Source organism: Sarcophilus harrisii, chromosome 6 (genome assembly GCF_902635505.1).
Source record: "Sarcophilus harrisii chromosome 6, mSarHar1.11, whole genome shotgun sequence".
Taxonomy (NCBI): Eukaryota; Metazoa; Chordata; class Mammalia; order Dasyuromorphia; family Dasyuridae; genus Sarcophilus; species Sarcophilus harrisii.
The window spans coordinates 240,260,382-240,287,558 of record NC_045431.1 but is presented as its reverse complement, the minus strand read 5'-3'; the positions used below and the strand labels follow the sequence as shown (position 1 = coordinate 240,287,558).

The 27,177-nt window shown below is 58.8% G+C and overlaps 1 protein-coding gene across 1 annotated transcript; it reads right to left on the bottom strand.

Moving 5' to 3' along the window:
- Positions 1–10,498: 10,498 nt before the first annotated feature.
- Positions 10,499–14,410, bottom strand: GPR152 (G protein-coupled receptor 152). The gene has a single exon (XM_031942457.1). It carries the CDS (start codon positions 14,369–14,371, stop codon positions 12,923–12,925), a length of 1,449 nt encoding a protein of 482 aa, XP_031798317.1. The 5' UTR covers positions 14,372–14,410; the 3' UTR covers positions 10,499–12,922.
- Positions 14,411–27,177: the final 12,767 nt, after the last annotated feature.

Sequence of the window (27,177 nt, the reverse complement as noted above, 5' to 3'; positions counted from 1 at the left end):
GGAGTTTTTTACTTGCCTTTCGGGTTTGGGGGGCCCATTTTTGGCTTTTCAAGGGGGGTGGGGGAAGTTTTGAGGGGGGTTGCTTGGTTTCGTTTTCGCACAGTTGTGAGTGAAGGGGGGGGTTTTGGGTTTTTTGTAGGGGTTTTGGGGTTTTGGGTGGGGACGGGGGTTGGGGTGACGAGGTTTTGGTTCCTGGGGAATAGGGGGTTTGGGGTTTTTTGGGGTTTTTCTTGGGGGGGGGGTTTGGGGGGGCGTGAATTTTTGGTTTTGGGGGTGGGGGGGTGGGGAGTGGGAGGGGCGCGGGGGGGCGAGAAGGAAAGATGGGGGAGGGGGGGGGGTTTTGGGGGAAGTGTGGGGTGGGGATGGGGGGGGGGAGATGGAGGGGGGCGGGAATGTTTACTTTGGGAGGGGGGTGAGGGGGGTTCGGGGGGAGGGTTTTTGTTTTGGGTTTCATTTAGGTTTTTTGTTGTTTTGGAGTTTTGGTTTTTCGGGGGGTTTTTGGGGGTTGGGTTTTGGGGTTGGTTTGTTTTTCAAATTTGATTTTTTGATGAAAAAGTGTTTTTCCATTTTTGGTGTTTCAGAGAAGCCGGAGGGCATGTTTGGGGGTGGGTTTAAGGGGGTGGGGGGGGGATTTTGGGAGGGCTGGGGCCGAGGGGGGTTTACCTTTTTGGGAGTAGATGATGGGGTTTACGGGTTATGGGTTAGAATTTGGGAGGGGGGTTGGTGGCCTTTTTTGTTTGGGGTTTTTTTACTTGGAATTTTGCTGCCAGTTTTTTTTTGCTGGGGGTTTTTGCTGGGAAGGTGTTGGAAGTGGATGGGGGGTTGCCGGATTTTGGGGTGGGATTTGGAGTTGGGAGAAGGGGGGAGACATTAGGTTCTCCATTGCCTTTTTTCCCCTTTTGTTTTGCTGAAGGGTGGGGCGAAGGGTGGGTTTTTGCTGGTTGTTTTTGAGATTGGGGTTTTGGTTTCTGGTGAGGGGGGTGGGGGTTGGGGCTTGGGTTTTAGCGTGTGTGCTTTTGTTTTTGCCATGGGCATTTGGTTGGTTTTATGTTTGGGTTTAGGTTTGATGTTTGAAAGGAGGGTGGGTTTTGTGAAGTTGTTTTTTGGGGCGTTTTGGATGGGGATGGTTTTTTCTAGGGGGGGTTTGTTTGCTTTGGCCGGGGTTTTGGTTTTGGTTGGTTTTGAGGCGAGTGCGCCCTTTCTCGTGAAGGTGGTAAATTTTGGTTGGAGGAAATGGGATGGGGGTTATGGGTTTTGTTGGGTGGGAGGGCCATTTGGGGGGGGGGAGGTGGGTGGGAAATGGGGGAAGGGGACCTAGAGTGAGTTGTTTGCCCAGGGTTTAGATTGTTTTTCCCTGGGGCCCACCCCAAAGGGGGGCCTGGGGCCCCAATGCCCTGGGGGGCGATGATGGGCCGTTTCCTTGAGGTTAGAGAAGAGGTCCGTTGGGTTCCAGGAGAGGTAGATGAGGTGGGGGCGGGTGGTATGGTTGGTGAGTTTAGATGGAACCCCCGGGAGGCCTGGTGGGGCCCCCACAGTGCCCAACCCCCGCCCAGGGGTATGGAGGTTTTTGAGCCCCATTCCTTGGAAGGGGCCACAGAATGGACTTTACGTGGAGGCCCTTTTCAGGGACCCGGAAAGGGGGGGGGCCCCAAGGGAAGCGGGTGGGTAATAAATTTTTCGGGTTTAGATTTTTGGGGGGTGCCTTGCCCCTTTTGCAAAGGCAAGAGATCAACCTTTTGGTTATAAGGAAGGAGATTTGCCCGGTCTGCCCCGGGTCCCTCGGGAGGGAAGGGGGTAGACCCGGGGGAAGTTTCCGGGGGGGATGGGTCCATGGTTTTTTTGGTGGTGGAACCAGGGTTAGGTGGGGTTTTCTGGGATTAAAGGGGGACGCCCAGGGTTGGAGGGGAGAGGGCCCCCCCTGCCCCCCTGCCCGGGTTGGGGCCGTGGCGGACCTTCGTTTGGGGGGCAAGCTTGGAGGGGCGGTGTCCCCACTGTGGGGTTGATTGGGGTTTGGGAAAGGGAGAGAAGGTAGGGGGGTTGGGGGCCCCCATGGGGTTTTGCCCTGGGGGGGTGTAGTAGAGAAGTTGGGTGATTGGTTTTTAAGTGTTTTCCCGGTTTCAATGGGAAATTTTTTGTAAAGGGATGGGACCCCAAGGGATGTAGGGAAAAGGGGTTTACGTTGGAAGAATTTGTGTTGGTTTGTTTCGCCCCTGCCCTCAGTCCTGGGGGATGATTTCCCTAGGGCCTTATTTCCCTTTGAGATGCTTTACACTGGGCCCCTTTGCCTGGAACCCACTTCTCCCCTGCTAGGGGTATCCCACAAAGGGCTTTCTTGGCCCCCCCTCGGTCCCGTTCTTGCCCCCATGATTACTTCTGTGCCCATTCCTCTGTCCCCCTGAAGGTAACCTCGGGACTTTCCCATCTGCCCCTGCCGGGGCAGCTCCAGGACCCCCTGGGACAGACTCCAGGGCAGCTCTGGGACAGACTCCAGGGCAGCTCCAGGACCCCCTGGGACAGACTCCAGGCCAGCTCCAGGACCCCCTGGGACAGACTCCAGGGCAGCTCCGGGACCCCCTGGGACAGACTCCAGGGCAGCTCCCGGGGACCCCTGGGAAGACTAGGGCACTGGGACCCCTGGGACAGACTCCAGGGCAGCTCCGGGACCCCCTGGGACAGACTCCAGGGCAGCCCGGGACCCCCCTGGGGACAGACCCGGGCAGCTCCAGGACCCCCTGGGACAGACCCAGGGCCCGGGACCCCTGGGACCCAGGGCAGCCTGGACAACAATAAACCCGGGCCGCCCCGCCCAGGGAGGGCACCTGCTGGGGCAGCACCATGAAGGCCCCTCCCCCGCTGGCCTCCACGATGATCGCCAGGAATCTGGGGTTCACGGCACAGAAGGTGCTGTCCCAGGTGACGCGGGACACCCGGATTCCCCGAGCACTGGGCCTTGACCGCGCCCAAGCGGCCGGAACCTCTTCTGACCACTTTTGGAACGACATGTGGCAAGAAAAGCAGAAATAACGCCCCCCCCCCCCGGCTGGAAAGGGCGCCCCCCCTCCCCGGCCCGGTCCCGGGAGGCACCTCGGGCAGGGCAGACGCGCGGCCACTCGGCAAGGGATGCCCCTTCACTTTACAGGCGGGGAAACTGAGGCCAGGACGGAAAGGGGCTCCCCGAATTCACCCAGGGGACCAATGGAAGAGGGGTCGGAGCAGTCCCCGACCCCCGCCCCCGCAGGGTTTCCACCACTGGGAAACCCAGTTTGATCTGTTTGATTGGGACCAGCTCCTTCTGGAGTCTCAGTGTTCCTATCTATAAAATGGGGCCGCTGCCCGCTTCCGCCTCCTTCCCTCGCGGACATCAGTGGAGGAGGCTGAGGCTCCCCCGCTTCCTCGGGGACTCTGGGAGGCCTTTCTTTAGCTGGGGCAGGGCCCGGAGGGGGGGGGGAGTGTTCTAGAAACCTCCTCCCAAGGCCTTGGAAAACAGGGCTGTCCTTAAAGCACCTCCCGAGCCCCGAGGGCTCCCGCAGGCTCCTGCAGGCCCCAGGCTCCCGGGCCGCTCCCGGCTAGACCCTTCTCTGCCTGCCTCTGGGGACCCTTCCCCTCCTCCGGAGGAACCAGGCCCCCCGTGGGAAGGGGGGGCGGGAGCGGATCTGCAGAGGCTGCGGCGGGAGGGAGGCAGGGGGTCCCGCCCCCCCCAGGCCCCCCAGCCCCGGGCCCCGGGTCCCAGCGCGGGGGGGGCTCCCCAGGGGCCCCTCCCCAGCCCCGCCCCTGCTCACCGGCGGGCGGGTGGGCGCCGCTCGCGCGGGGCAGCGGGACCGAGTCCGAGTCCGAGTCCGGTCCGGGCGGCCCCTGGATCCCCAACCTGGGGGAAGCAGGAAGGGAATCAGGAAGTGACCGAGGATGCCCGGGGGGGAGGGGCCGGGGCGGGCCGGGGGAGGGGCCTGGCTGGGGAGGAGGGGTCTGAGGACGCGGAGGCGGGAGAGGGGCTGGGACTGGGGCGGAGGCGGGCTGGATTCCAGGCCTGGGGCGCCGGGGAGGGGAGGGAGAGGGGGTGGGGCACGGGCGGGGAGGGAGGAGGCGGGCTAGGGATGGCCCTGGGGAGAGGGGCCTGGGGAGGGGAAGGAGGGGAGGGGGCTGGGATTCGAGGCTGGGGCACAGGGGGCGGGGCGGAGGCGGGGCTGGGGCACGGGGCGGGGGCTGCGGGCCCAGTTCCAAGATGCCGAGAAAGGTCCCGGAGGAGCAGCCTTGAGCGGGGCCTGCGGGGGCTGCGGCGCTTCCCAGTGGCCCCGGGGTCCGGGCGGCCGTAATCCGAGGGAGCTAGAGAGGAGAAGGGGGGGGGCGAAGGAAGCAGGGAGGGCTGGAGACCCCGGGCCATTTGCTGGGGCTTCTCTGTGCTTTCCGACGGGCCCGGGGCTGCCCCGGCTGCCCTCTGTCCGGGTGCGGGCGCTTGGGAGTCTGAAGACTTGGGTTCAAATCCTTTCCCATATGAGCCTGCGGCCAGTCTGTGCCTGTTCCCCAGCCCAGAGGCCCCCCGCGGTTGCTTCCGGCTCTCAGTGCGGAGCGGGGCTGCGGCCGGGTCGGGGCTGGGGCCGGTCGGCGCTGGGAGAAGCGCAGAGCTTCCCTTCCTGCCTGCTGACCGCCCCGCCAGCTTTGCCTGCCGGGAAACCGAGGCTCCCGGAGAAAGGGCTTTGGCCAAGCCCGGCCGGGGAAGGAGGCGGGATCGCTCCCCAGGCGCCGCTACCACTGCGGGGGGAAGCTGCGGGGATGCAGGGAATGGAAACTGAGGCCCCGAGGGAAGGGGCCGCCCCCAGGTCCCACAAGCGGGGCGCTCTGCTTAGTATTTCCTAGTCATTAGGAGGGGAGCCCGTGGCTGGCGGAACATCCGCAGGCCCTTCTCCCCTGCGCCCTGTTTCGCGCCGGGGAAAGATCTGTGGGGGGAGGATGGAAATTCCGGAGCTCCGGAATGTGGGAAGAATCCCCGCCCCCCCCCCTCCCTGGAAAGTTCAGAGCTGGGGCCAACTGCCCCCCCAGGGGGAGGAGGAGGGACAGATCCGAGCGCGGAGCCGCCCCAGCCTCAGGGTCCGGCCCTCTGTCAGGGCTCCCGCTCCCAGTCCTCTGCGGCCTGCTGGTCAGTCAGCAAACATCCGGGCCCTCGGGCCTCCTGATCCCGCTCTGGCCGCAGGCGGCTCTGGAGGGGAAGCGAGCCAGGGACCCCGGCCGGCCCTCCCTCCCTCCCACTTGTCGTGGTACCACAGGACAAACGGGACAACTGAGGCCCGTGCAAAGTCGGGGCCACCCCAAGAAAGGCCTCAGCCCCTCCCTGCAGGAGCTTAGCAGCCAGAGAGGCTGGAAGGAAATAATCACCAGAGGGGAGCCCCACATAAGGAGGGGCCGCAGCAGGTGAGAGTTAGCGGGACCCGGAGGAAGGCAGGGAAGCCTGGAGGGCAGTGGAGAAGGTCCTGGCTGTGGGAGCCACCGAGAAATGGCCGAGTCCGGCCCGACAGGGAGCCTCTGGTCTGCAGGAGGCCAGGAGGCCCTGGGCCGGATTGGAGCAGAGGGAGGGGCTGCAAGGGGCAGGAGCGGGACCAAGAGCTTGGATCCCCGACCCCAGGGTTTGTATTTGATCGGGGTGATGGGGGCACTACCGGCGTTCGGGGAGAGGAGGGATGTCATCAGATTTGCGCTTGAGGAGGAGCACTTTGGCTGCCCAGGGAGGACGGGCTGAAGCGGGAGAGGCTCAGGGAGGAGGCCCAGCAGCAGCCTGAGCTGCTTCAGACACGAAGGGGCCAGGGCTGATGTGAGAGCAGTGGCAGAGGAGGGAGGGCGTGTGGAAAGGTCAAATCTGCAGGTGACCCACTGGATGTGGGGGATGGGGTGAATGAGGGGAGGCAGGAGAGTGAGAGGCTGGGGATGAGGTGAATGAGGGGCTGGGGATGAGGGTGACTGAGACGTTGGGGGTGAATCCTAGATTTGGCGCCCCAGTGATGGGGAGAATGAAAGCACCCCCACTAGTACTAGGGAGTCCCAGAGGAGGACAGTTGAAGAGGAAAGATGAGGAGTCCATTTTGAACATGTTGTTGGACAAGCTGTGTCCAGGACAGCCGCTCTGGGTGTCTAACGGGCAAGCCGGGCAAAGTCAGAGAAGTGGGGGGTCATCGGTATAGGGGAGCGTGTGGAATCCAGGGGAGCTGACGAGCTCACTCCGGGAAGTGGGCAGGAAGAAGAGAAGGGGCCCAGGACGGAGCCATGGGACACTGGGGGTGAGAAGGCAGGACTTGAAGGAGGATCCAGGAGCCAGAGAGGGAGCAGTCAGACGGGTAGGGGGAGAGCCAGGAGAGGGACATTTCCCAGAAAGCCTTGGGAGTATGTAGGAGAGAGTAAAGGCCATCAGCCAAGGCCACAGGGAAGTGAAGGAGAATGAGAGCAGAGCAAAGGCCATTACATTGGGCTTAAGAGGTCTCTGATATCTTTGGAGAGCTGTCAGTCAAACTCTCCTTCCGCCCAAAGCCGGGGCCTGCTGGGAGGTGGCTCTGAGCTGTGGAAGGTGATAACCAGCACAGGCCCAGCTTTGGGGAGCTCCGGGGTCCTGGGAAGGCTGCCGGGCCGGTGCAGTGATGCCTAACGTGCCAGCCGACGACCCCATCCCCATCGCCATTCAAAGACCCAGCCTTCAGGTCACCGGGGTAGCAATCTGCACCGGGGTAACATCGTGGGGCCTCTGTCTCCCAAAGATAGAGAGAAAAGGGGGAGGACGTCCACACAATTATTTGTAGCAACTTCCGTGGCGAGTGGAAGAATCGGAGACCTGGGGAAGCCCAGGAGCCGGGGACGCCGGACACGCTGCGATCCGTGAAGGTGATGGAGCACTCTGGTGCTATGAGAAATGCCCAGAGGGACGGGTCAGGAGAACCACTATCGAGTGAAGGGAGTGGAACCGGAGATTCCCGCGGCAATAACGGAACAAGACTCCTCTGGAAGGACTGGTCCCGATCAGACAACGATCCACGCCAATAGCAAAAGACTCTTGATGACAGATGCTCTCCCTCGCCCCAGAACCGATGAATCCTGAGTATAGATTGTTTCTCCTGCTTTCCTTATTTTCTTGCTTTTTCCCCATGAAACATGGCTAACATTCTGTTCTTGCCCTCTTGCATTTTGTTTTCCTTCCTAGGTTCTTTTTACCTTCTTTCTAAATCTGATTTTTCTTGTGCAACAAGAGAACTGTCTAAATATGTCTACATATATTGGATTTAACATATACTTTATTTTTTTTTCATTTTAAAGCTTTTTTTTTTTTTTATAGCTTTTTATTGACAAAACATATCCACGGGTAATTTTTCAGCATTGACCCTTATAAAAACTCTGTTCCAACTTTTCCCCTCCTTTCCCCACCCCCTCCCCCAGATGGCAGATTGACCAATACATGTTAAATAAGTTAAAGTATATGTTAATGTTTGGACATGTAGACATATTGTATTTAACTTGTATTACTTCTACTAAAAAAAGAAAGGGGGTTAATGTGGAAATACGTTTTGCATTGATTTTTTTTTTCTGAAGCAATTGGGGTTAAGTGACTTGCCCAGGGTCACACAGCTAGGAAGTGATAAGTGTCTGAGGTCAGATTTGAACTCAGGTCCTCCTGACTTCAGGGCTAATGCTCTACCCACTGCGCCACCCTCCTGCCTCTTGCGTTGATTTTTTACATATAATGGGCACTTATTTCCAGTCTTCCCAATGGGTGGGAAAAGGGGTAGAGAGAGGGAGGGAATTTGGAACTGAAAATTAAGATTAAAAATGTAAAATAATAACAGAGTAAAACAAAAGTTAAGAATGACGGGGCTTCCCAGAAGGCGAGGGATCTGGATGGGCTGTGGACAGCAATGGCGGGGGGCTTTTCCCATAACAGCGGGATGGGGTGCCACATGGGGAATCACGTGGGTTGGGGGCAGAGGGATGGAAGGGAGAGAGAGATCCCGGCCGTGCCTTACTCGCGCTTGGAGAATCTGCCAGTATCAACTCTGGAGACTCTGGAGAAAGATTAAGGCGACGTGAGCACTGCTTTCGAGCACCTGTTGCTCAATCACGTCCAATCCCAGTGATCCCATGGGGGGTTTCTTGGCAAAGACCCTGGAGCGGTTCGCCATTTCCTTCCCCAGCTCATTGTACAGATGAGGAAACTGAGGCAGACAGGGTGAATGACTTGCCCAGGGCTATACAGCCAGGAAGCCAGTCTTCCTCCCTCCAGGCTTCCTTGGTGCCCCCTGGCTGCCCCAAGCCTTTGTAGGCTGTCCTAATAAGAGCTTTGCTTTGTTCTGCTTGACCCCAGAAGCTAGAAAAGTGTGTGTGTGTGTGTGTGGGGGGGGGGGGTTGGAAGAAGCTACTGAAAGGGGTGGATTTGAACCTGAAGTCCTCCCAGTTCACACATCCCGGGTTCCAAGAGCCCTCCTGGCTCCTACCCTCCACTTTCTATGACATTCTGCGGTAAAAGTTTGGAGCCATCCGTGGTGGGCAGACACCAAAGGAGTCAGTTCTGGGTCACCCTTGAGGCCCAGAAAAGACTGGGGGGGGCTCCACTTCTCTGAGGACCCCGTGTCTTTTAGGGGATTCCTTTGGGACGGAGGTCAGTGGCTCCTACAGCCCTCAAGGCTCTGCCCGGGATCACGACTCCTTCTTATCCCAGAACAAGCAAAAGGAAGCTTCCTGGCAGCTCCAGCCTGGCTGGTGTGTGAGCATTTACTGAGCACCAGTGATGTGTCCTGGCGGTCCTGGGCCCACGGAGTACGGGGCCGCCCCCTCGGGAGGAGGGGCTCACAGACGTGAGAGTGGGAAGGGCTGGCTCCCTTACGACACAAGGTCGGCCCAGGCATCTTGGGATACAATGTAGCCCTCCCAGGCTTATCTGGGCCACAAGGCCTAGCAGGGAGTCCTAGGCTAGAACGGAGACAGTAACAGTTGGGCCTGGCTCCGATGTCCGCCAGCCCAGCGGCCTTGTGGGCCTCAGGAAACTGGGTACAAAAACTACGGTAATAATCACCTCCGGGCTGACACCTCCTGCAGGAGCTGGGCCCCCCACCATGGCAGGTCACAGAAGGAGATGGACACGGCTAAAGTTCAGTTCCAGGGTGGGTAGGAGCTGGCAGAAGGACCCCCGGCCAGATGTCTGGGAGGCTTTGCACATGGTTCCGGTGGGCTCCACTTGACCTTGGGGGCAGAAAAAGGGAAGGCGGGGGCACCCACCTGAAGGGTCCAAGTCCTTTTCAAGCGACCATCACTGAGTCTTTCCTGCGGCCTTGGAACATCGGCTTTTAGGATGCAAGGGCCTCAGTGGGCGTTAGTCATGCACCACTCAGTCTCACTTAGTCCCAGAGCCCCACACCCCACAGGACTGGGGACGGCTGCCAGTCAGTCTCAAGCATTTATCCCTCGTCTCCTACGGGGGGCAGGTAGATACTGGGCGCTGGTGAGGGGAGACGGGAATAGCTACCATCCAATCTCTGCCCTCAGGGAGCTCCTGGGAGAAACAAATGGTATAAAGCTGCGGGAGCGTCACCTGGCCTAGAGAGGAACACGGGCCTCTGGGAATTACAAAGAAAAATGGCTGACAGGGGCGTCGGGGTGGGGTGGGGGGCGGGAATTGAGAATTGCAAGAAGAAATAGACAGCAAAACTATAATAGTCGGAGATCTCAACCTTGCACTCTCAGAATTAGACAAATCAAAACACAAAACAAATAAGAAAGAAATTAAAGAGCAAGGGGGGAAATCCAGGGAGGCTCCATGGCAAAGGTAGCATTCTAGCTGAGCCTCAAATCCCAGATAGGATCGTGTAGATGCTGGAGGGAACAGGGTGAACAACATAGAATTATCAAGGTCCGGCCCTGGACGTGACCTCCGAAGGCCTAGAGTTCCGCTGACAGATCCTCTTGATGACGGCCCCAGCGGGTGACCCCAGCAGCCTCTGTGCCCCGTCCTGCTCTGGGTCACGGGAACAGGGTTCACTTCTAAGCTCACTATGGGTTTGGAAGAACAAGCAGCGAAACAACAATGGTTCTTACTGATCCATCATTAAGTCAGAGCTCCCAATAGGCCCCAGGGACTGTCTGCCCAGGATGATGATCCCTTTTATCCCAGAACAAATGAAAGGGCCCAAGACACAGGCTCTGTCTCCCTTCTAACACTGAGTCCCGTTTTTGTTTACATTCAAAGAAACATAGTCATGTACGTATATATATACCTTCCCATACATTACACCAATGTAGCCCACATACATATTATTCACGTCTCTATATACATTTTAAACACTTATATAAGCACAGACCAATTCAGCGGAGGAGGAGGAGGAGGAGGAGGAGGAGGAGGAGGAGGAGAGGAAGAAGGACAAGATCGATATTTTTTTCCTTTTTGCTGAGGCAATTGGGGTTAAGTGACTTGCCCAGGGTCACACAGATAGGAAGTGTTAAGTGTCTGAGAACAGATTTGAACTCAGGTCCTCCTGACTTCAGGGCTGCACCCCTAATTGCCACGGGTCCATGGAGTTTGGTACTGAGGTAGATCGAGAATGGGGGAACATTTTACAAATGTCCCATTTTAAGCCACTAGCGAAACCTTGAATACGTCCATTATGAAAAGGCCATGGAAGTTGGCGGAATCCCTTTGGTAGCAGGTCCTGCGCTCATGGACTGGGCCGTTCTAGGTATTTCTATCATCCTGCCCCCCCCCCCGCCCCCGGGAAGAGAAGGGATCTATTTGAAGACCTGGAGTTGCCTGGAACTCATCACCTTCCAAAGCCAATTATTATTCCTTCGAAGAGTAATCAAGAAAATAGAGACATCCTCCAATGAGAGGGCTGGATGTGCTGCAAGCAGTGGGACAGAAGGCTGGGGGGACCTTGAATGCCAACCGAAAGAGACTGAACTTTATCTGGGTCACCAAAGGTCTTGGGGGGGGCCGCGATCAGAGAAGCGGATGCCCTGCGCACCTGCTGTGGCATGGGGGAAACGTGTAAGACAAGCGTTCCCTTCTGTCAGTGCAGAACTGGTTGGGTTTGTGGCTCCTCGGCAATAAAAAGAGCTCTCCAGAGCTATTCCCAAGGGCTGCCTCTGACCCGGATTGTTTACTCCTTTTATCAATTATTGGAAAGAGATTATAACTTGTGTAGCTATAGGTTTTTTTTTGAGGGGGGGGCGGGTCCAGAGTCACAGATAAAGGAAACTCCCAGTGGGGAAACTCCCTTCCTCAACACCTAAAAGCAGATCGGCAACCCAGAAGCATGGAGAGAGTCGGGCCCACTAAGCCAGTGGAGATGATTGAGAATACCGAGAGCTTCATCAGTTGCCCAGAGTCCCACAGCCAGTTGGGACAGGAGGCAAGCCTCCAGCGCAGATTTATTGGAACCGGGAAGCCATGGTCTCTCCACTGCCCCTTGCTGCCTGTCAGAGATGGCACTCTTCTCCAATTTGCAAATGATGCATAGCTTGGAAGGATGGTGGACATGCTAGATCGAAAAAGAGCCAAGAAGGATCCCGAGTGATTTCAACTGGTTACAATATTTGGCTGAATTTAAAAATCTGAAATTCGATAAGGGTAAATGTAAAGTCTCACCCTTAGGTTACACATGCTTCCAAAAAGCAAGATGGAAGAAGTGTGTTTAGAAAACATATTGGGGGAAAAAAAAACTGAGGGGGGGATGGTTTGAATCTGAAAAAAAAGAATCTAGTCTGAGTCGACCACAAGATCAAGGTGAGTTCCTCACATGTGTGATGTGGAAGCCGGGAGAGCTAATGCCATTTTAACTCGCCTTCCATTTGCCCGGCGCTGCCCATGTTTGCAGAGCTGTGTTCCACCTTGGGTACCACGTTTTTAGCAAGGCTGTTGTTGGCTGGGCGAGCATCTGGGTTGCTTAAAGTGCTTGTATACAGCAAGCACTCAATATATGTTTGTCTGATTGTATCGATGGACCATTCCACATGGTTCACGTGCTTGGTGGTGGTGGGGAAGCTCAGACTTGGGGCTATGTGCCCGCTTGTCATGGGGAGGAAAGCTGAGGCTTCTTCCACTTATCTTGGCCCTTGAGCACAAGACCCAGAGCAGTGGCTGGGCAGAAGACAGAAAAGAGGAGGAGACCAAGATGTAGAGAGGAGAAGTCCCTGACAGAGAGGGTGATGGAGGGAGGGAGCTCCCACTCCCAGGGGCTGGCAGGGATGCTCCGGACACCTCCGGTGAGTCTCTGAGGAGGGGCCTTCCATCACCTGGATTCTGTAAAAATGGTAGAAAGGCTGGAGGCAAAACGGGACAGCCCAGAGAGGCAGGGCCCCCAGGAGGGGCTTCCTGAGAAGCTGGGCACGGGGCGGGCAAATTGCAGCCCGCTTGACCAGCACGGGGCACTGGGTGAAAGGGCCCCTCTGGGAACTCCCTCTGACTCCCCACCACCTGCTCCGTCTTGGGTGCCGCCATTTTCCAGGGCTTCTGGCACCCTCCAGAGGGAGCTGTGAGAATTTCCCAGAGGCCACTTGGTGTGAGCCCCCCACTCTGGGATGTTCAGTCTCCTCTTGGCATTTTATGGGAAGGCAGAGGCTACTGGGAACGGGGGATTTGGGGAAGCTGCTCTTTCCCCCTGTGGGGGGGCCGGGGGCCACTCCCAGGCTCTGGGGGGGGGCAGGGAGCCAACAGCACACCCCTCGGTACTGCTCTGAGTCCTCAAGTCAGTGGGCCAGGGAGGTCACTGATGCCTTTGAGGCGACTTGTGGCTTTCGTTCCCCATGGAGCTGGGGGCACCTCCTCCAGCTCAGTGACTGGGGGGATTTTCCCCCCACTCCTTGCTCTATCCTGCTCTCGGCCATTGGTGAGGGCCGGGTGCTTCTCTAGGCCCCCTGTCATGGGGCTGCCCTGTCTGCTTCCCTCCCCCCAGCCCATCTTCCCTTCTCAGGAGGGGGCTTGGGCAGGGGATGTCTCCACAGGAGCGTCTCCAGAGCCGTCCCCCCAGGGGGCGGGGGACACGGCCGTCTCTTCCAGGGGCGCTGCCTTTGGCTGTTCTGTGGCTGTGGGTCCTTCCGGGGGGTTGGAGGCTGAAGGAGGGGGAGGCTCAGAGGGCTGAGCTGAAGGATTGGGCTGCGGCTGCTCGGCCGGATTCAGCTGGGGCTGGGCCGTGGGGTTCACCTGGACCTGGGCCGTGGGGTTCACCTGGACGTCGGCCGTGGGGTTCACCTGGACGTCGGCTGTGGGGTTCACCTGGACCTGGGACATGGGGTTCATCTGGACATTGGCCGTGGGGTTCACCTGGACGTCGGCCATGGGGTTCACCTGGACCTGGGCCGTGGGGTTCTCCTGGGGCCCATCCTGGGGGGGCGGGGGGGGCTGCAGCTGGACTGCGGGCTCTGGCTGGGCGGGCGGCGAGGCTGCGGGCATGGTGCCCCCGAACCGCTCCTCGGCCAGGGCGGCGGCGAAGGAGGAGAGCGTGGAGTGGAGCAGGGCCCGGATGTTGGCGCTGGCCAGGACACAGAGGAAGGGGCTCAGGCAGCTGCTGAGCACCAGCAGGTAGTCGGAGTAGACCAGCGCCTCCCAGAGGAAGTAGCCGGGGTAGAAGTCCCACAGATAGGCCAGGTACAGCAGCTGGGCCAGCTGGTAGGGCAGCCTCAGGACCACATAGGCCGAGAACAAGGTAGAGGCCACATGGGAGAAACCGGGGGGCCCGCGGTCCCTGGGGCGGCGGCGGCGCGCCCGGCACGCCTGGATCTGGGTCAGCACGTGAGAGCCCAGGAGCAAGAGGAAGGGCAACAGCCCCCCAAAGACTTCCAGCACCCGCAGGGGCAGTTCCTCCGCGTCCCAGAAGTCCAGGCAGATGACCAGGTCGTACCACCACACGTTGGCCTCCGGGAAGATGAGCCAGGGCACGCTGAAGAGCGTGGCCAGGACCCAGGCGCCCGAGCACAGCCAGAGCGGCAGGCGGGCCGGCCGGCGGCAGGGGTAGCGCCGGGGCAGCAGCACCGCCAGGCAGCGGTCCAGGCTGAGCGCCGCCAGCAGGAAGAGGCCCGACGAGTAAGAGACGCCCCACAGGAAGTAGTAGAGGCGGCAGGCGGCCGTCCCCAGCGGCCAGTGCCCCTGCAGCCGGATCTCCATGACCTGGAAGGCCGTGGCCACCAGGAAGAGGAAGTCGGAGACGGCCAGGCTGAGCAGGAGGAGGGCCAGGCGCCTGCCAGCCCCGAGCCGCGCCTGGGAGCCTGCCAGCCACCCCATGAGCCCGTTGGCCGGCAGCCCCAGCAGCAGCAGGACCACCAGGAAGGCGGTGTCCCAGCCGCCCTGAGGGTAATAGTCATCGTCCAGCTCGGATCTCGGCCTCCAGGCCGGAGCCCACCGGGCACTGCCCGCCTCCATGGCGCTGTCGCTGATGGGCCTGCACAGGGAGAAGAGAGAAGGAGGGGCAGGGGGCGGGCTGGGGGTGAGAGGCGAGACCCTCACGGCACCGGCTCCGGGCAGGTGGCCTGAACCTCAGCGCCAGTGCCCACCTCTCAGGGTCAGGGGCAGGCCCCCAGCGGGCTCAGGCAGGGAGTGGCCTGAAGCCCGGGAGTCCATGCCCGCTTTCTTCAGACTCCTGAGCTGGGGGAGGCGCTACTGCCCTGAGAAGACCTACCCTGGCTTCCGGCTCCTTCCCAGCCTTTGGAGGGGCCCGGCCACACCGTGAAAAGAGGGCTGGACTCGGAGCCCAGAGCCCCGGATTCAAATCCCACCGCAGGAGGCAGCTTCCCTCTTGGAGGATCAGCCTCTCCAGGGAGAAAATGGGGGTGATGGCACATACACAGGGGGCCTTTCCTGATCCCCCAGTGGCCCTAAACTAGTCCCAAGCCCCCGGAGGGCAAGCAAGCTTCCGGAAGCAGGATTGATGTATCTCTGGCTTTCTGGTGCCCAGCACTGTGCTGAGGCCAGGATGGTGTCTAATCAATGCATGTTCATGGGATCCAAGATTTAGCACGAGAGGGATCTCAGGGCCCGGTGGCAAAATCTCCCATTTATAAATTAAGAAACTGAGCCCTGGGCAGTGAAAGGGCTTGCCCAACTAGGAAGTACCTGAGGTAAGATTTGAACTCGGATCTTTAAGACTCCAGACTCAGTATCATGGATTAGATTTTTGGGGAGGCCCCACTTCCCATGAGGGAGGAGACTGGGGGCGGGGCTGGGGAAGGAAGCCAGAAGGTCTGGAGAAGGGAAGGACACTGCAGAGCCGGGGGGCTTCTTCCAAAACACTGTCCTCCCTCCTCCTTCCCCTCCTTCCTTTCTTCCTGCTTTTCCTCCCTTCCTTCCTGCCCTCGATTCTTCCCTCCCTTCCTCCCTCCTTCCCTCCCTCCCTCCTACCACTCTCCCTTTCTTCTTCTCTCCCTCCCTCCCTTCCTTCTTTCCTTTTTCTGCTTCCTGCCTTCCTTTCCCTCCTTCCTTTCTTTCTTCTTACCTTCCCTTCCTCCCTTCCTTCTTTCCTTTTTCTGCTTCCTTCCTTTACCCCTTCCTTCCTTCCTTCTTCCCTTCCTTCCTTTCTCCCTTCCTCCTTCCTTCCTTCCTTGCTCACTCCCTCCCTTCCTCCGTCCTTCCTTCCCTCCTTCCCTCCCTCTTTCCTTCCTTCCTTGCTTCCTTCCCTCCCTTCTTCCTTCCTTCCTTCCTCCTTTCCTTCCTTCCTTTTCCTTCTTCCTTCCTTTCTTCCTTCTTTCCTTTCTTTCTTCTTTCCTTCCTTCCCTCCTTCCTTCCTTGCTTCCTTCCCTCCCTTCTTCCTTCCTTCCTTTTCCTCCTTCCTTCCTTCCTTCCTTCTTTCCTTCCTTCCTTCCTTCCTTCCTCCCTTCTTTCCTTTCCTTTCCTCCCTTCTTTCCTTCCCTTCTCTCCCTTCCTTCCTTCCTTCCTTCCTTTCTTCTTTCCTTTTTCCCCTCCTTCCTTCCTTCCTTCCCTTCCCCCTTCCTCCCTTTCTTTCTTCCTTCCTAAGCACCAATTTTCCCCCTTTGTAAAATGGGCAGAATAACTCTGAGGACTCTTGCAGACACTAGAATTCACCTTCCCAGAAGGGTTCCCAGATTGATCCTTCTTGAAACAATTTCTCTGGGTCTCAGAGGAATAACAGGGACTGAGTTCTTCCTCCTGAGTCAGCTGTGAAGTTTGGGGCAAATTCCTCCCTTTCTCTGGGCCTCAGTTTCCCCCTCTGTAAAAGGAGAGGGTCCCTTCCGGCATTAAATCCCATCAGCCTCTGCTTCTGTCTCCTGCCTGAGAGCCAGCTCCTCTGGTTGGGGGGAGACATTTGCCCGTTGGAAGCTTTCTGTTAAAAAGTCATCCTACCAGAGCCCTATCCCAGGAAGCTCCTCCCCAGAGCTCCCAGGCCTGGACCAAGCCCTAGCCGGCCTCCTGAGGGTAGATGGACTTACCAGCACGTGGGGAGCAGCCACCAGGGACCCGGGCGAGCGGGGCAGAGAGCTGGGTGTACACACACAGGCCGGCTCCCCTGCGCCGGCTCCCGGCTCCCTTGCCAGGCAGCGAAAACCCAGGGCTGTGCCGCCGTCTGGAAGTCTGTCTGGGGCCGGGCTCTGGCTGTAGTGGACGATCGCCCCGTGCACTTCTGCGGTAGAAGCGGTAACCCAAGCCCGGTGGGCCATTAAACATTCATAGAGCTCCTCTCCTGGAGAAACTCTAACCCTAGTCCCTGCCAGGCTGTGCTCTGGAGTCCCGCGACTGCCCCCTTCCCCCAGCTAGGCCCCCAGTCCTGCCACGGCTCTACTTCCAGCCCACCCCTAGGAGCGCTCCGGCCCCTGCCAAGTAACACCCCCCCCCTTTCCTGGATGGGGAGATCAGTTCGCCAGGGGGACGAATTCAGAGGCGGAAGGGAGAGCCAGCAGAGGCAGGGACTGCCCTCGTCACATGCAGCCAGAGGCTGGAGGGACCCTGGGAAGGCTTGGGCTCCTTGTGGGATGCCCTACAGAGGTTCCCTAGGCGCCCGAGTCCCAGCTAAGTCCTCCTTTCTCCCTCCCTCCCTCCTTCCTTCTTTCCTTCCTTCCTTCCTTCCTTCCTTCCTTCCTTCCTTCCTTCCTTCCTTCCTTCCTTCCTCCCTTCTTTCCTTTCCTTTCCTTTCCTTTTCCTTTCCTTTTTCCTTTCCTTTTTCCTTTCCTTTTTCCTTTCCTTTTTCCTTTCCTTTTTCCTTTCCTTTCCTTCCTTCCTTCTTCCCTTTCTCCCTCCTTTCCTTCCTTCCTTCCTCCCTCACTTCCTTTCTTCCTTCCTTCCTCCCTGACTTCCTTCCTTCCTTCCTCCCTCACTTCCTTCCTTCCTCCCTCACTTCCTTCCTTCCTTCCTTCCTCCCTCACTTCCTTCCTTCCTTCCTTTCTTCCTCCCTTCTTCCTTCCTTCCTCCCTTCCTTCCTCGGAGGAGCCTCTGTTAATGATCTCATCTCCAGCACGTACTTCTTGAACAATCAGAGTGAGAGAAGTCACTGGGCTTCCCTGCCCTTCCCTCCCTTTCCTTTCCATGTTCTCTCCTTTGGACACTCAGCCCTTTGTAAAGAACCCAGTGCATAGTAGGTGCTTGATAACTGCTAGGCTGTCCTACTCCTTGCTCGTGGTGCCTCGTGGTCCCCACGGACTCAGTTTTCTGGGGACCGATGATGTCAGGAGATGACGTCTTGACTCGCAGGTGAATTGGATTTCTGGCAGGCAGAGCCCAAAGGCTCCGGCTTCCCTCCCTCATCAAAGCCATTGAAGTCCAGACAAGTCATGAGGATGATGGCCCAGGACGCAGGACGTGATCTCGGCATCTTCCCTGCGGAGCAAGCTCTAAGCCCCCCCGCCCCATTCCATCACGCTCGAGGGATACGCCCCCAACTTGCTGATGGGCCCTGAGCGAGCTCAGTGTTTGTGGGCCTTTGGCTGTGTCAGGGCCCCGGCCGCTGGGACCGCACGGGACGTCCCTGGGCACCCGCAGGTCCCGGCATCTGGGGCAGTCCCCGCTCCCAACCGTGCAGCTCTGCAGCCTTGCAGATCCTCCTTATTTCAGGCCCTGCCTCTTGTCTATAAAAGTAGACGGCATTTCCTTCAATGAAAGGTAAACTCTGTATCTTCAGCACCTAGGACAGCACTTGTCCCTCAGTCCCTTGGGAAAGGCTAGTTGATTGATTAATCGATTGCTATCGGCAGCCTAAAATCCCCCAGTCACAGGAAGTGCTGTCTCCAAAAGGCCCCAGTGGAAATGGCAAGCGTTGGGGGGATGGGGAGGGTCTAGGGGGCTCACCTAACAGTCACATGACACATTAACGTTGTAACGACCCCTCCCATTTCTATCTGATTGATTGGCTTGTTTTCACCATCTTACAAACAGGAACTTGATCCTCAGAGAGAAGAAACGGCTACATCTGGCATCAGAGGACCTGAATTCAAGTCTCGGCTGCCCGTGTGTGCCCGCGTTCCCCTTCTCGGGCCTCTGTGAAATGTGAGTATCGTGCCCTTCAAACTTAGCTCCAAGGGGTGGCTCAGTGGATGGAGCACCCCTGCTGCAGTGGGGAGGATTTGGGTTCAGACACTTAACACTTCCTAGCTATAAGATCCTCCTGGGCCCGTCACTTTCATCTCAATTGTTTCTCAAAAACAAAGAAGGAAACAAACAAAAAAGCAAACAAGCAAAAAGCAAATAAAGAAAAAGCAAACAAGCAAAAAGTAAATAAAGAAAAAGCAAACAAACAAAAAACTCCAACCTTCTCTAAATCATGAGAAGTTTGAGATTTCCAACCACAGGGACTCCAGGACCCTGCCCCCCCCCCAAAAGGAACTGGGCCCTGGTGGAGGATCTTGAGCTGGCCTACTGTTTTTTTTTCTTTCTTTTTGTTCTCAATAGTATTTTTCCGATTATTTTTCCAAATGTGTGTAAAGATGTTTCCTACATTCATTTTTGTAAAACTTTGGGTTCCCAATTTCTCTCCCCCCTTCCCTTCCCTCTCCCCAAGAAAACAAGTCATCTCATATAGGTTAAACGTGCAATTCTTTCCAACATATTTCCATTTGCCGCGTTGTGCAAGAAAAATCAGCCCAAAAGGGGAGAAAAAGACAAAAAGTGAAGAGTCCGCTTCCGTCCATATTGCCTTCTGAAGTGCTCTCTCTCTCTCTCTCTGTGTCTCTCTGTCTCTTTCTCTCTGTGTGTCTCTCTGTCTCTGTCTCTCTCTCTTCTCTGTCTCTCTGTCTCTGAATCTGTCTCTGTCTCTCTGTGGTTGACATTTTCCATCCCAAGTCTATTGCCATGTTGGCCAGTTTCTCGGGTCCCGATCTGCTTTGAGCACAGGGGCCCATGCTGGGGGCCTTGGGGTTCCTGGGGGGGGTCAGGAGAGGGTTGAGGCCCCATTGGGTGAGCAGCCTGGGTAATGTCCTTCTTACTTACCTTAATCCTCAGTCAGTGACCTGACCCGGCCTTGCTGTCCCCAGGGGTGGGGGTGGGGGTGGAATTAAGCTGCTTTTCTGGATCCTTGAGGAGTGGATGTAGACTCAGTCACATTGGCTGGGGTCCGGCCCATGGTTGAAGATGGGAGCAGATTAGGAAGGAGGGGGGAGAGTGGGGGGGGGCCCTTTAAAGCCCCCTGGGAGGGGAAAGGGGGGGGCTCCTGAGGGACCGGAGCACAAGGAAGAGCAAGAAGGAGAAGGGGCGAGGGGACGCCCCGAAAGGCAGAGGTGGCGGGGACAAGGCCGAGGAGCGGGACGGGCCCTCCCTCGGGGGCCGTGAAGCGGACAAGAGTGGGGGGGGCCCTGCCGGGGCAGAGGCTGGGCCTGGGGAGGGCTCCCAGGCCGCCCTGGCTCCCGCCCCCCGCAGGCTGTCCCACCGGCACCGGGGCGACTCTCAGCACGACCCTGCCCACAAGGCTTACTGGCCCCTGCTCAACACTGTCTTTGGCAAGGTGAGGGCCTGGGGGCTGGGATTATAGGGCCCGGAACCGCCCCCGGGGGGAGTGTGAGGTCAGCGATGAACCATCTGGCCGCCTCTTCTTTCTTGGGAGCCCCAGCTTGGTAGGGAGGGGGTGGGGGGCAGGGACCCCAAAATGTCCTACGCAACCACCCTCCCACTCCCACACACATATTCCCCCCCTCCCTCTCTCTCTGTTTCTCTGTCTCTCTCTCTCTCTCTGTCTCTCTGTCTCTGTCTCTGTCTCTGTCTCTGTCTCTGTCTCTGTCTCTGTCTCTCTGTCTCTGTCTCACATACACACACTGGGACAATCTCTCCACAGCAGGGCCCTGGGAGGGGGTGGGGGCCCGACTGGGCCAGGAGGAGTCTCTGGGAATGATCCTGGGGAGGAGACCACCCGGGCCGGGCTGGGGCTGGCACTGGGGGAGCAGGGAATGTAGAGCAGGCAGTTTCTACAGCCCCACAGGCAGTTCTCACCCAGGCCAGGTGTTGGCGCTAGAGTGACACTTGTTCCAGGTGCAGTTAACTCTGCTGCGAGACCTTGCACCGGTCACAGCATCTCCGAGCCTCAGTGGCTGCATTTGTAAGGGGGGGGGGAGCAATTCCTTCCCTGTCAACCCGCTCTCGTGGGGCTGCCAAGTCTCCCAGGAGCCAAGGGATGGGAAACCCTCGTGGGACGCGGGCAGCCGTGGGCTAGGAGAAGCGCCAGACCTTTAGTTAAGTCTAGGCAACCCATTTCAGAAGAGGGAAATTGAGGTCCAAGGAGGGGGGGAGGAAGCCAGGGAGCCCAGACTTGGTTTTGCGGCCCTTCCCGGGTGAAGGACAAGGGACCTTGGGGTGGGAATAGGGGGGGCAAAGGGGGGGACAGAGGTTTGGGATTTTCTGGACTTTTCCTTGCAGGATGGGAGCGGGCCCCAGGAGCTGATGGTGAGGTTGGGGAAACTGAGGCAGAGGGGAGGGGCCCCCTGGAGCTGGGAGCGGAGAGAGAGAGGGCCGGCCTGGGGGGTGTGATGGGGTGGGGCTGGGCCCTGGGGGTTAGTATAGATGGGCAGTGGGGGCTGGGCGGCCCTGGGTGTTAGTGTAGACAGGCAGTGGGGGCTGGGCGGCCCTGGGGGTTAGTGTAGACAGGCAGTGGGGGCTGGGCGGCCCTGGGTGTTAGTGTAGACGGGCAGTGGGGGCTGGGTGGCCCTGGGTGTTAGTGTAGAAGGGCAGTGGGGGCCAGTAGGGCCACAGGGGACCAGCACCTGTGACAGGGGGTGCTGAGCCCTGGCCTTCCCACCCCCCCCACCCTTGGGCCTGGACAGAGCTGTTCGAGGCCTTCAATGAATTTGACACGGACCAGGACGGCCTCATCAGCTACCGGGAGCTGGGGACCTGCATGCGGACGCTGGGCTACATGCCCACCGAGATGGAGCTCATCGAGATCTCCCAGCACGTCAAGATGAGAAGTCAGTGGCCGAGGGGGGGTGGGCACGGGCTGAGTGTGAGTGTGTCTGTATGTGTGTAAGTGTGAGCATGAGTGTGAGTGTGAGTGTGAGTAGGAGCTGGGGGGGGGGGGCAGAAGCCTCCTGGGGGCCATGTTGGAGCAGAATCTCAAAGGACGCTTGGAAAACCCAGCAGGCGAGGAGGGGGCGCAGCATGGCATCCACAGGCAAAGGCTCGGAGGCGGGAGGTGGGGAACGGCAAGGAAGCCGCTGATTCGATATTTGGAGGGACCAGCACAAGGAGGGAGGCTTTAAAAACCGAGCGAAGGGGAACCCGGTGTTGGGGGGCTTTGTGATCGGTGGGTGGCCCCGGGGTTCCGCCGGGGACTCCATGGGAGCCGGGAGGTCGTCCCAGAGAAGGCGGGGCTGAGCGTCAAGGGCCGCAGAGGCGCCAGCAGAGCCGGGGCTGGGGCTGGAGCCAAGTCCGCCATCGGGAGGGAGGGGAGGGGCCCTCCCCCGGGTGAGACTGGGGCCAGGGGCGGGCGGGATCAGGAGGGCCCCCAGGGAGGGGCCCGGGAGGTTTCAAAGGCAGGGGCCTGAGGGAGCGGGGCAGGGGGCTGGCCCGGGAGGGCTCCAGGCCTCCATGGCCCCCCGGAGCCCCGGCTGCGGGCAAACCCTCCCCAGTGGGCGGGCGGGATTAAGAATTTTTAGATGATGGGCCCAAGCTCGGGGAGAGGGCCAGGGGGCATCCGGAACCGACGCCCCAGAGGGGGGGGGGAGGGAGGTGTGTGGGAGCGTAGGGTGAGCCCCCCTTTCCTGGGGGGGGCTGGGGGTGAGTCCCTCCCTGGGGGCGGGCTGGGGGGCTGAGCCCTCCCCGGGGGCGGGCTGGGGGCTGGGTCCCCTGGGGGCGGGCTGGGGCTGAGCCCTTCCCTGGGGGGCGGGCTGGGGCTGAGTCCCTCCCCCCTCCCGCAGAGCCGCCCAGGATGGCCGGATCACGGTGGCCGAGCTGCGCGCCGCCGCCCCGGCGCTGCTCGGGGAGCCCTGGTGGGACCTGGTGAAGAGATCCCTTCCAGGTGGACTCAACGGGACGGCCACGTGGGATCCCCGACGGTGAGAATGGAGCGCGCACCCTGGCCCGGCCCCTCCCTGGACCCCTCCCCCTCAGGGGCATCCCGGACCCCTGCTGCTCCCCGCCTCCCTCCCCCCGCCCAGACGCCCACGCCCCCCTCCCCAGAGTTCGGGATGATGCTTCCCCCGCAAGCCAGCTCCCCCGAGGGCCAGCCCCGGGCGAGGTTCCCGGCTGCGACCACCCCCCCGCCCCTGGGACCCCCCCCGGGCCGTCCGACGCTTTCTCCCCGGCCCCAGAGGCCCTCGCCCCGGGTCCCGGGGCCTGGGCCGCCCCCCAGCCCAGCCGGCCGCGGTTCAGCCTGCTGAGGGGAACGAGAAGCCCGGGCCGCCCCGCCTCGGCAGCCCCTCCTGCCGGCTGCAGCCTCCGACGGCCACCGCCTGTGGGCCCTCGCTGTGAAGGGCAGGGGACCGGCCTGACGCCCCCAGGGCCTTTCCGGCTGCTCGGTCACAGTTACTGGCAGGGCCGGATTTGAATCCAGTCCCGCCTCCGGGTCCAAACCTCCCCCGGGGAAGCCCCCCCCCGCTGCCCCTTTCTCCCGTCTCGCCGACCTCGGGCCTTGGGGCTGCTCCCCGCGGGCTTGTCTGAGGCAGCGGGGCCAGCAGGGCCCGGGCCATGGCAAAGGCGGGGGAGCTGTCCTGCGGCCCGGGGCCCTCCCCCCAGGGGCGCCTCCCGCCCTGCCCTGGCTGCTCCGAGGTCCCCGCTCCCCGCGGGCAGAGAGCTCCGAGGCGCGCCCAGCGCCTTCCCTGCCTTTTGTTCTCCCAGTTTTAAGAAGAGACGAAAGGGGTTTGGGCAGGGAGGGCGGCAGGGTTTGGTTTTATTCTGGGGGTTTCATTTGGGAGGAGGTTAGGGAAAGGGGAGGGTTTTCCCCATTGGGATTGTTTGGTTGTTTTGCCTGGGAGAAAGGTTTTGGGGGGCTTTTTCCCAGAGGGTTTGGGGCTTTTGGGGGAGAGTTTGATTTGAAAGTGGGCAATAAAGCCAAGGGAAGGGGGGGGGGTTTGCGGGGGGGGAGGGAAAAGGGGGCTGGGTGGAAAGTTTTGGGGGGGGGATTTGTGTCGAAAAGAGTTTTGTTGGGGGGGAGATGGAGATTTTCATTTCCCCAGGGAGTTTTTAAAAAGAAGAGTTTGAGCCCCTTTTTTTTACGGCCAAGGGTTTGAGAGGTGTTTTTAGGGAAGAGAAAGTGTTTTCCCCATTAGACAAAGGTTTTGCTGATTTATTTTTGGGGTTGAGGGATGGGTTTTCTGGCAAACCCATGGGTTGTTTCCTTATTGTTTTAAGGTGGGCGGGAGGTTGGAAGAGGGAAACCGGGAGGGTGCAGAGAATTAGATGGAAGTTTCCCCGGGAGGTTTGGAAAATGGGAAAAGGGGTTTTAGGAAAGGGGTGAGGAGAGGAGGGACCGTTCCCCGGGCCTGGGGGAGGAATACCCCTTGAAGGGTAGAGGCTGTCCCAAGGTTTTAACAGTTTTGGGTTTAGCGGGAGGGTGCCTGACCAGACCACGCAACAAAGGGGGCTTTGGCCCTTTGAGGGAGAAGGCCAGGGCCCTCCCTCATTTAACAAGGAAGGGTTTGAGGAGAGGGGGAAGTTATTGGCTTTGAAGGGGCTGGGGGGTTTGGAGGTGGAGAGGGGGAGCTCCCGGGTTTTGGGGTTGCCCCCCTTGGGCAGCCGGGGGTGGGGAGGGGAAAAGGGGGCCGGAAGAGTCCCCAGAAACCAGAGGGGAAAAGAGGGTGTGGGCAGGGCGTTTCCCCCTCCCGGAGGGGCCTGTGGGCGGGGTGCCCCTTCCCTGGAGGTTGGGTGGAGGTGAGGATACTTCCAACCTTTGGGGAGAAGGGGGGATCCCTTTGAGATCCGAGTCCTGGAAAGCTGTGGGATTTTTCCACCCCTTGGGATTTGGGACTTGGGATGAGCAGGAGGAAAGGGGCAAAGGGTTTCCAGAGTGAGAATCCCTCCCCACTAGCCGGCCCATCCAGGCCAGGGAAGGGAGAGTTTGGGGTGTGGGAAGGGGGGGGAGGAAAAATGGGATGTTGTGGGGGAGAACAAAGTTTTTGTGAAGACAAAATTTAGAAAATAAACCCAAATTTTTTTGGAGAAATTTTTTTGTGAAAGAAAGAGTAAGAATTGTTTGGAGGGACAGATATGGGAAGGGGCTTGGGTTTTGGGGGGGTGGGGTTGGTGTCGGGAAGAGTTGGGCCTACACGGTGGTTTTGTTTGTTTGTTTGGGAAAACGGGGAGAAGAGGGGTGGGGAAAGAATTAAAAAATAAATAAATAAATAAATGAAAAATAAAAATTTAAATTTTCCTTTTTTTTGGAGGGGATTGGGGGGGGGGGGAAAGGGTTGGAATTATTCAGGGAATGTTTTTTTTTAATTTTTGGGAAGGGGGGATTTTCCTTGTGATGTTGATGAAAGGGAAAGGCGGGTGGGGGGGGTTTCTTTTCAGCATGTGGGGGAGTTTTGGGGTTTTTGGAAATTTTTTTGGGTTTGTATGGGGGGTTTTTGGGGTGCGGGTAGGGGGGTTTTGGGGGGGGGGTGGGGGTGGGGGGGAGAGAGGTTTTTTGTGGATAAAGGGGGGGGGATGTGGGGGGTGTTTTGGGCCAATTGGTGGGGGAAAGTGGGGGTGGGGGAGGGGGGGTGAAATTTTGAGAAAATGGATGGGGGTTTTGTGTTGGGTGGGGGTTTGTTGGGGGGGAAAGGGGTAGGTTTGGGTTTTGGTTTTTGGGGGTGGGGGGTTGGGGTTGGGGGGGTTTGGGGGGGGTTTGTTTTTGTTTTGTTTTTGGGAGGGGGGTGGAGGTTTTGGTTTTTTGGGGGGATTTTTCTGTGTTTTGTTTTTTTTTTTTTTGGGTGGCGGGGGTTGTTGGTATTTTGGGGGTGGGGAAGGAAGTGTGGTTTTTGCGGTGGTGGTGAAAGGGTTGGTTTTGGGGGTGGGGGTATGGGGCTGGGGTGGGGGTGGATGGGGTTTTGTTTTGGGGTTTGGGGTTTTTTTTTGGGGGAGGGTTTTCTTTTGTTTTGGGTGGGAGATTTTTTTGGTGTTTTGGGGGGTGGGGTTTTTTTGGTGGAGGTTGGGGGGTGGGGGGGAGTGGGGTGGGAGATGGGGGGGGGGGGGAGGGTTTTGGAGTTTGGTTTTGGGGGGGGGGGGGGTGGGGTGTTTTGGGGTTAGGGGTGGGAGTTTTTTTTGGTTTTTTTCGGGTGGGGGGGGAAAGGGGGGCCCGGGGGGTGTTTCTGGTTTGGGGGTGGGGGGGGGGGGGGGGGGGGGGGGGTGGTGGGGGGAGGGGGGGGAGATTTTGTGATTTTGGATGTTTTTTTCTTTGGGTTTTTGCGTTTTTTTTCTTGAAAATGGGGTTTTAGTTTTTTGGTTTAAGGGTTTGGGGTTTTGTTTAGTTTTGTTTTTGTTTTTGGGTTGGGGGGGTGGGGTTTTTGGGCGGGGTTTTTTGGGGGTTTGGAGGGGTGGGGGTTTTGGTGTTTTGGGAGATTGTGGCTGTGGGGGAAATTTTGGGTTTTTTGTTTTGGGGTTGGGGGAGGGAGTGGGGGGGGTTTTTTTTGTTTTTTTTTTTTTTTTTTTTGTTTTTCTTTTTTCTTTTTCTTTCTTTCTTTTTTTTCTTTCTTTTTTTCTTTCTTTTTTCTTTCTTTTCTTTTTTTTTTCTTTTTCTTTTTTTCTTTTTTTTTCTTTTTCTTTTTTTCTTTTTTTTTTTCTTTTTTTTTTTTTTTTTTTTTTTTTTTTTTCTTTTCTTTTTTTTTTTTTTTTTTCGGGGGCAGTTGGGGTGGGTGGGGAAAATTGGGGGTGGGGATTGGATGGGGAGGGTGGGTGTTTGAAGGGGGTGGCCCGGAGGGTAGGGTTTTTGGTTTTCTGTTTGGAGGGGAAATTGAGTTTTGGAGGTTGTTCAGAGGTAGGGGGGAGTTGCGTTTGACTGGGTGAGAGGGGAAAAGGAGGGTGGGGGAGGTGGGAGTGGTGGGGGTTTTGGGGGGGGGGGGCCCCTGGGGTTTGGGGGTGGTGTGGATGGTGCGGGACCTGGGAGTTGGGGGGAGGGGGGGTTTCCCCGGAGAGGGGCCTGGAAGGGGTTTTGCGGGGAGGGGGGGGGGGGGGGAGCCCTTTTTTGGGTTGGGGATTTGGGGGTTTGGGGGTTGCGTTTGTTTGCCCCAGGGGAGTGGGTGGGGAGGGGGTGGTTGGGGATGTTTGGGTTTTCCCCCCAGGCCGAGTTTATATTTTAAAAAAGGGCGGGAGGTGGGAGGTGGGAGCGGGAGGGAGGGTTTTCCCGGTGGGGGGCGGGGCGGGGGTTTTTGGGGGGGGGGTGGGGGGGGGGGGGGGGGGGGGCTTGAAGGGAAGGGCCGGTGGGGGGGGGGGGAGTTTTGAAGGGGGTTTTTTAAGCCCTGTGGGGCGGGGGATTGGCCCGGGGGTGGGTTTTGGGGGGGGGTTGGTGGAGTCCTTGGGTGAAAGGGGGGGGAGGGATGCTTTGCTTGGTCGGAGGGTGTTTGTTTTTGGGGTTTAGGAGGTTTGGGGGGGGGGTGGGGTTTTAGGGAAAGCTGTTTGGGTGAATGGAGGGTTTGGGGTGGGGTTGGGGGGGGTTTGATTTGGGGGGGTGGGGCTGGCTGGATGGAGGGGCGGGACGGGAGGGGAGGGGGGAGGGGGCGGGGGGGGGGAGGGAGTTTTTGGGTGGGGGGGGGGGGGGAGAAGTTTGGCGGTGCTGGGGGGGGGGGGGGGGAGGGGGGGAGGGGGCGGGTTGGGGTGGGGTGAGTTTGGAG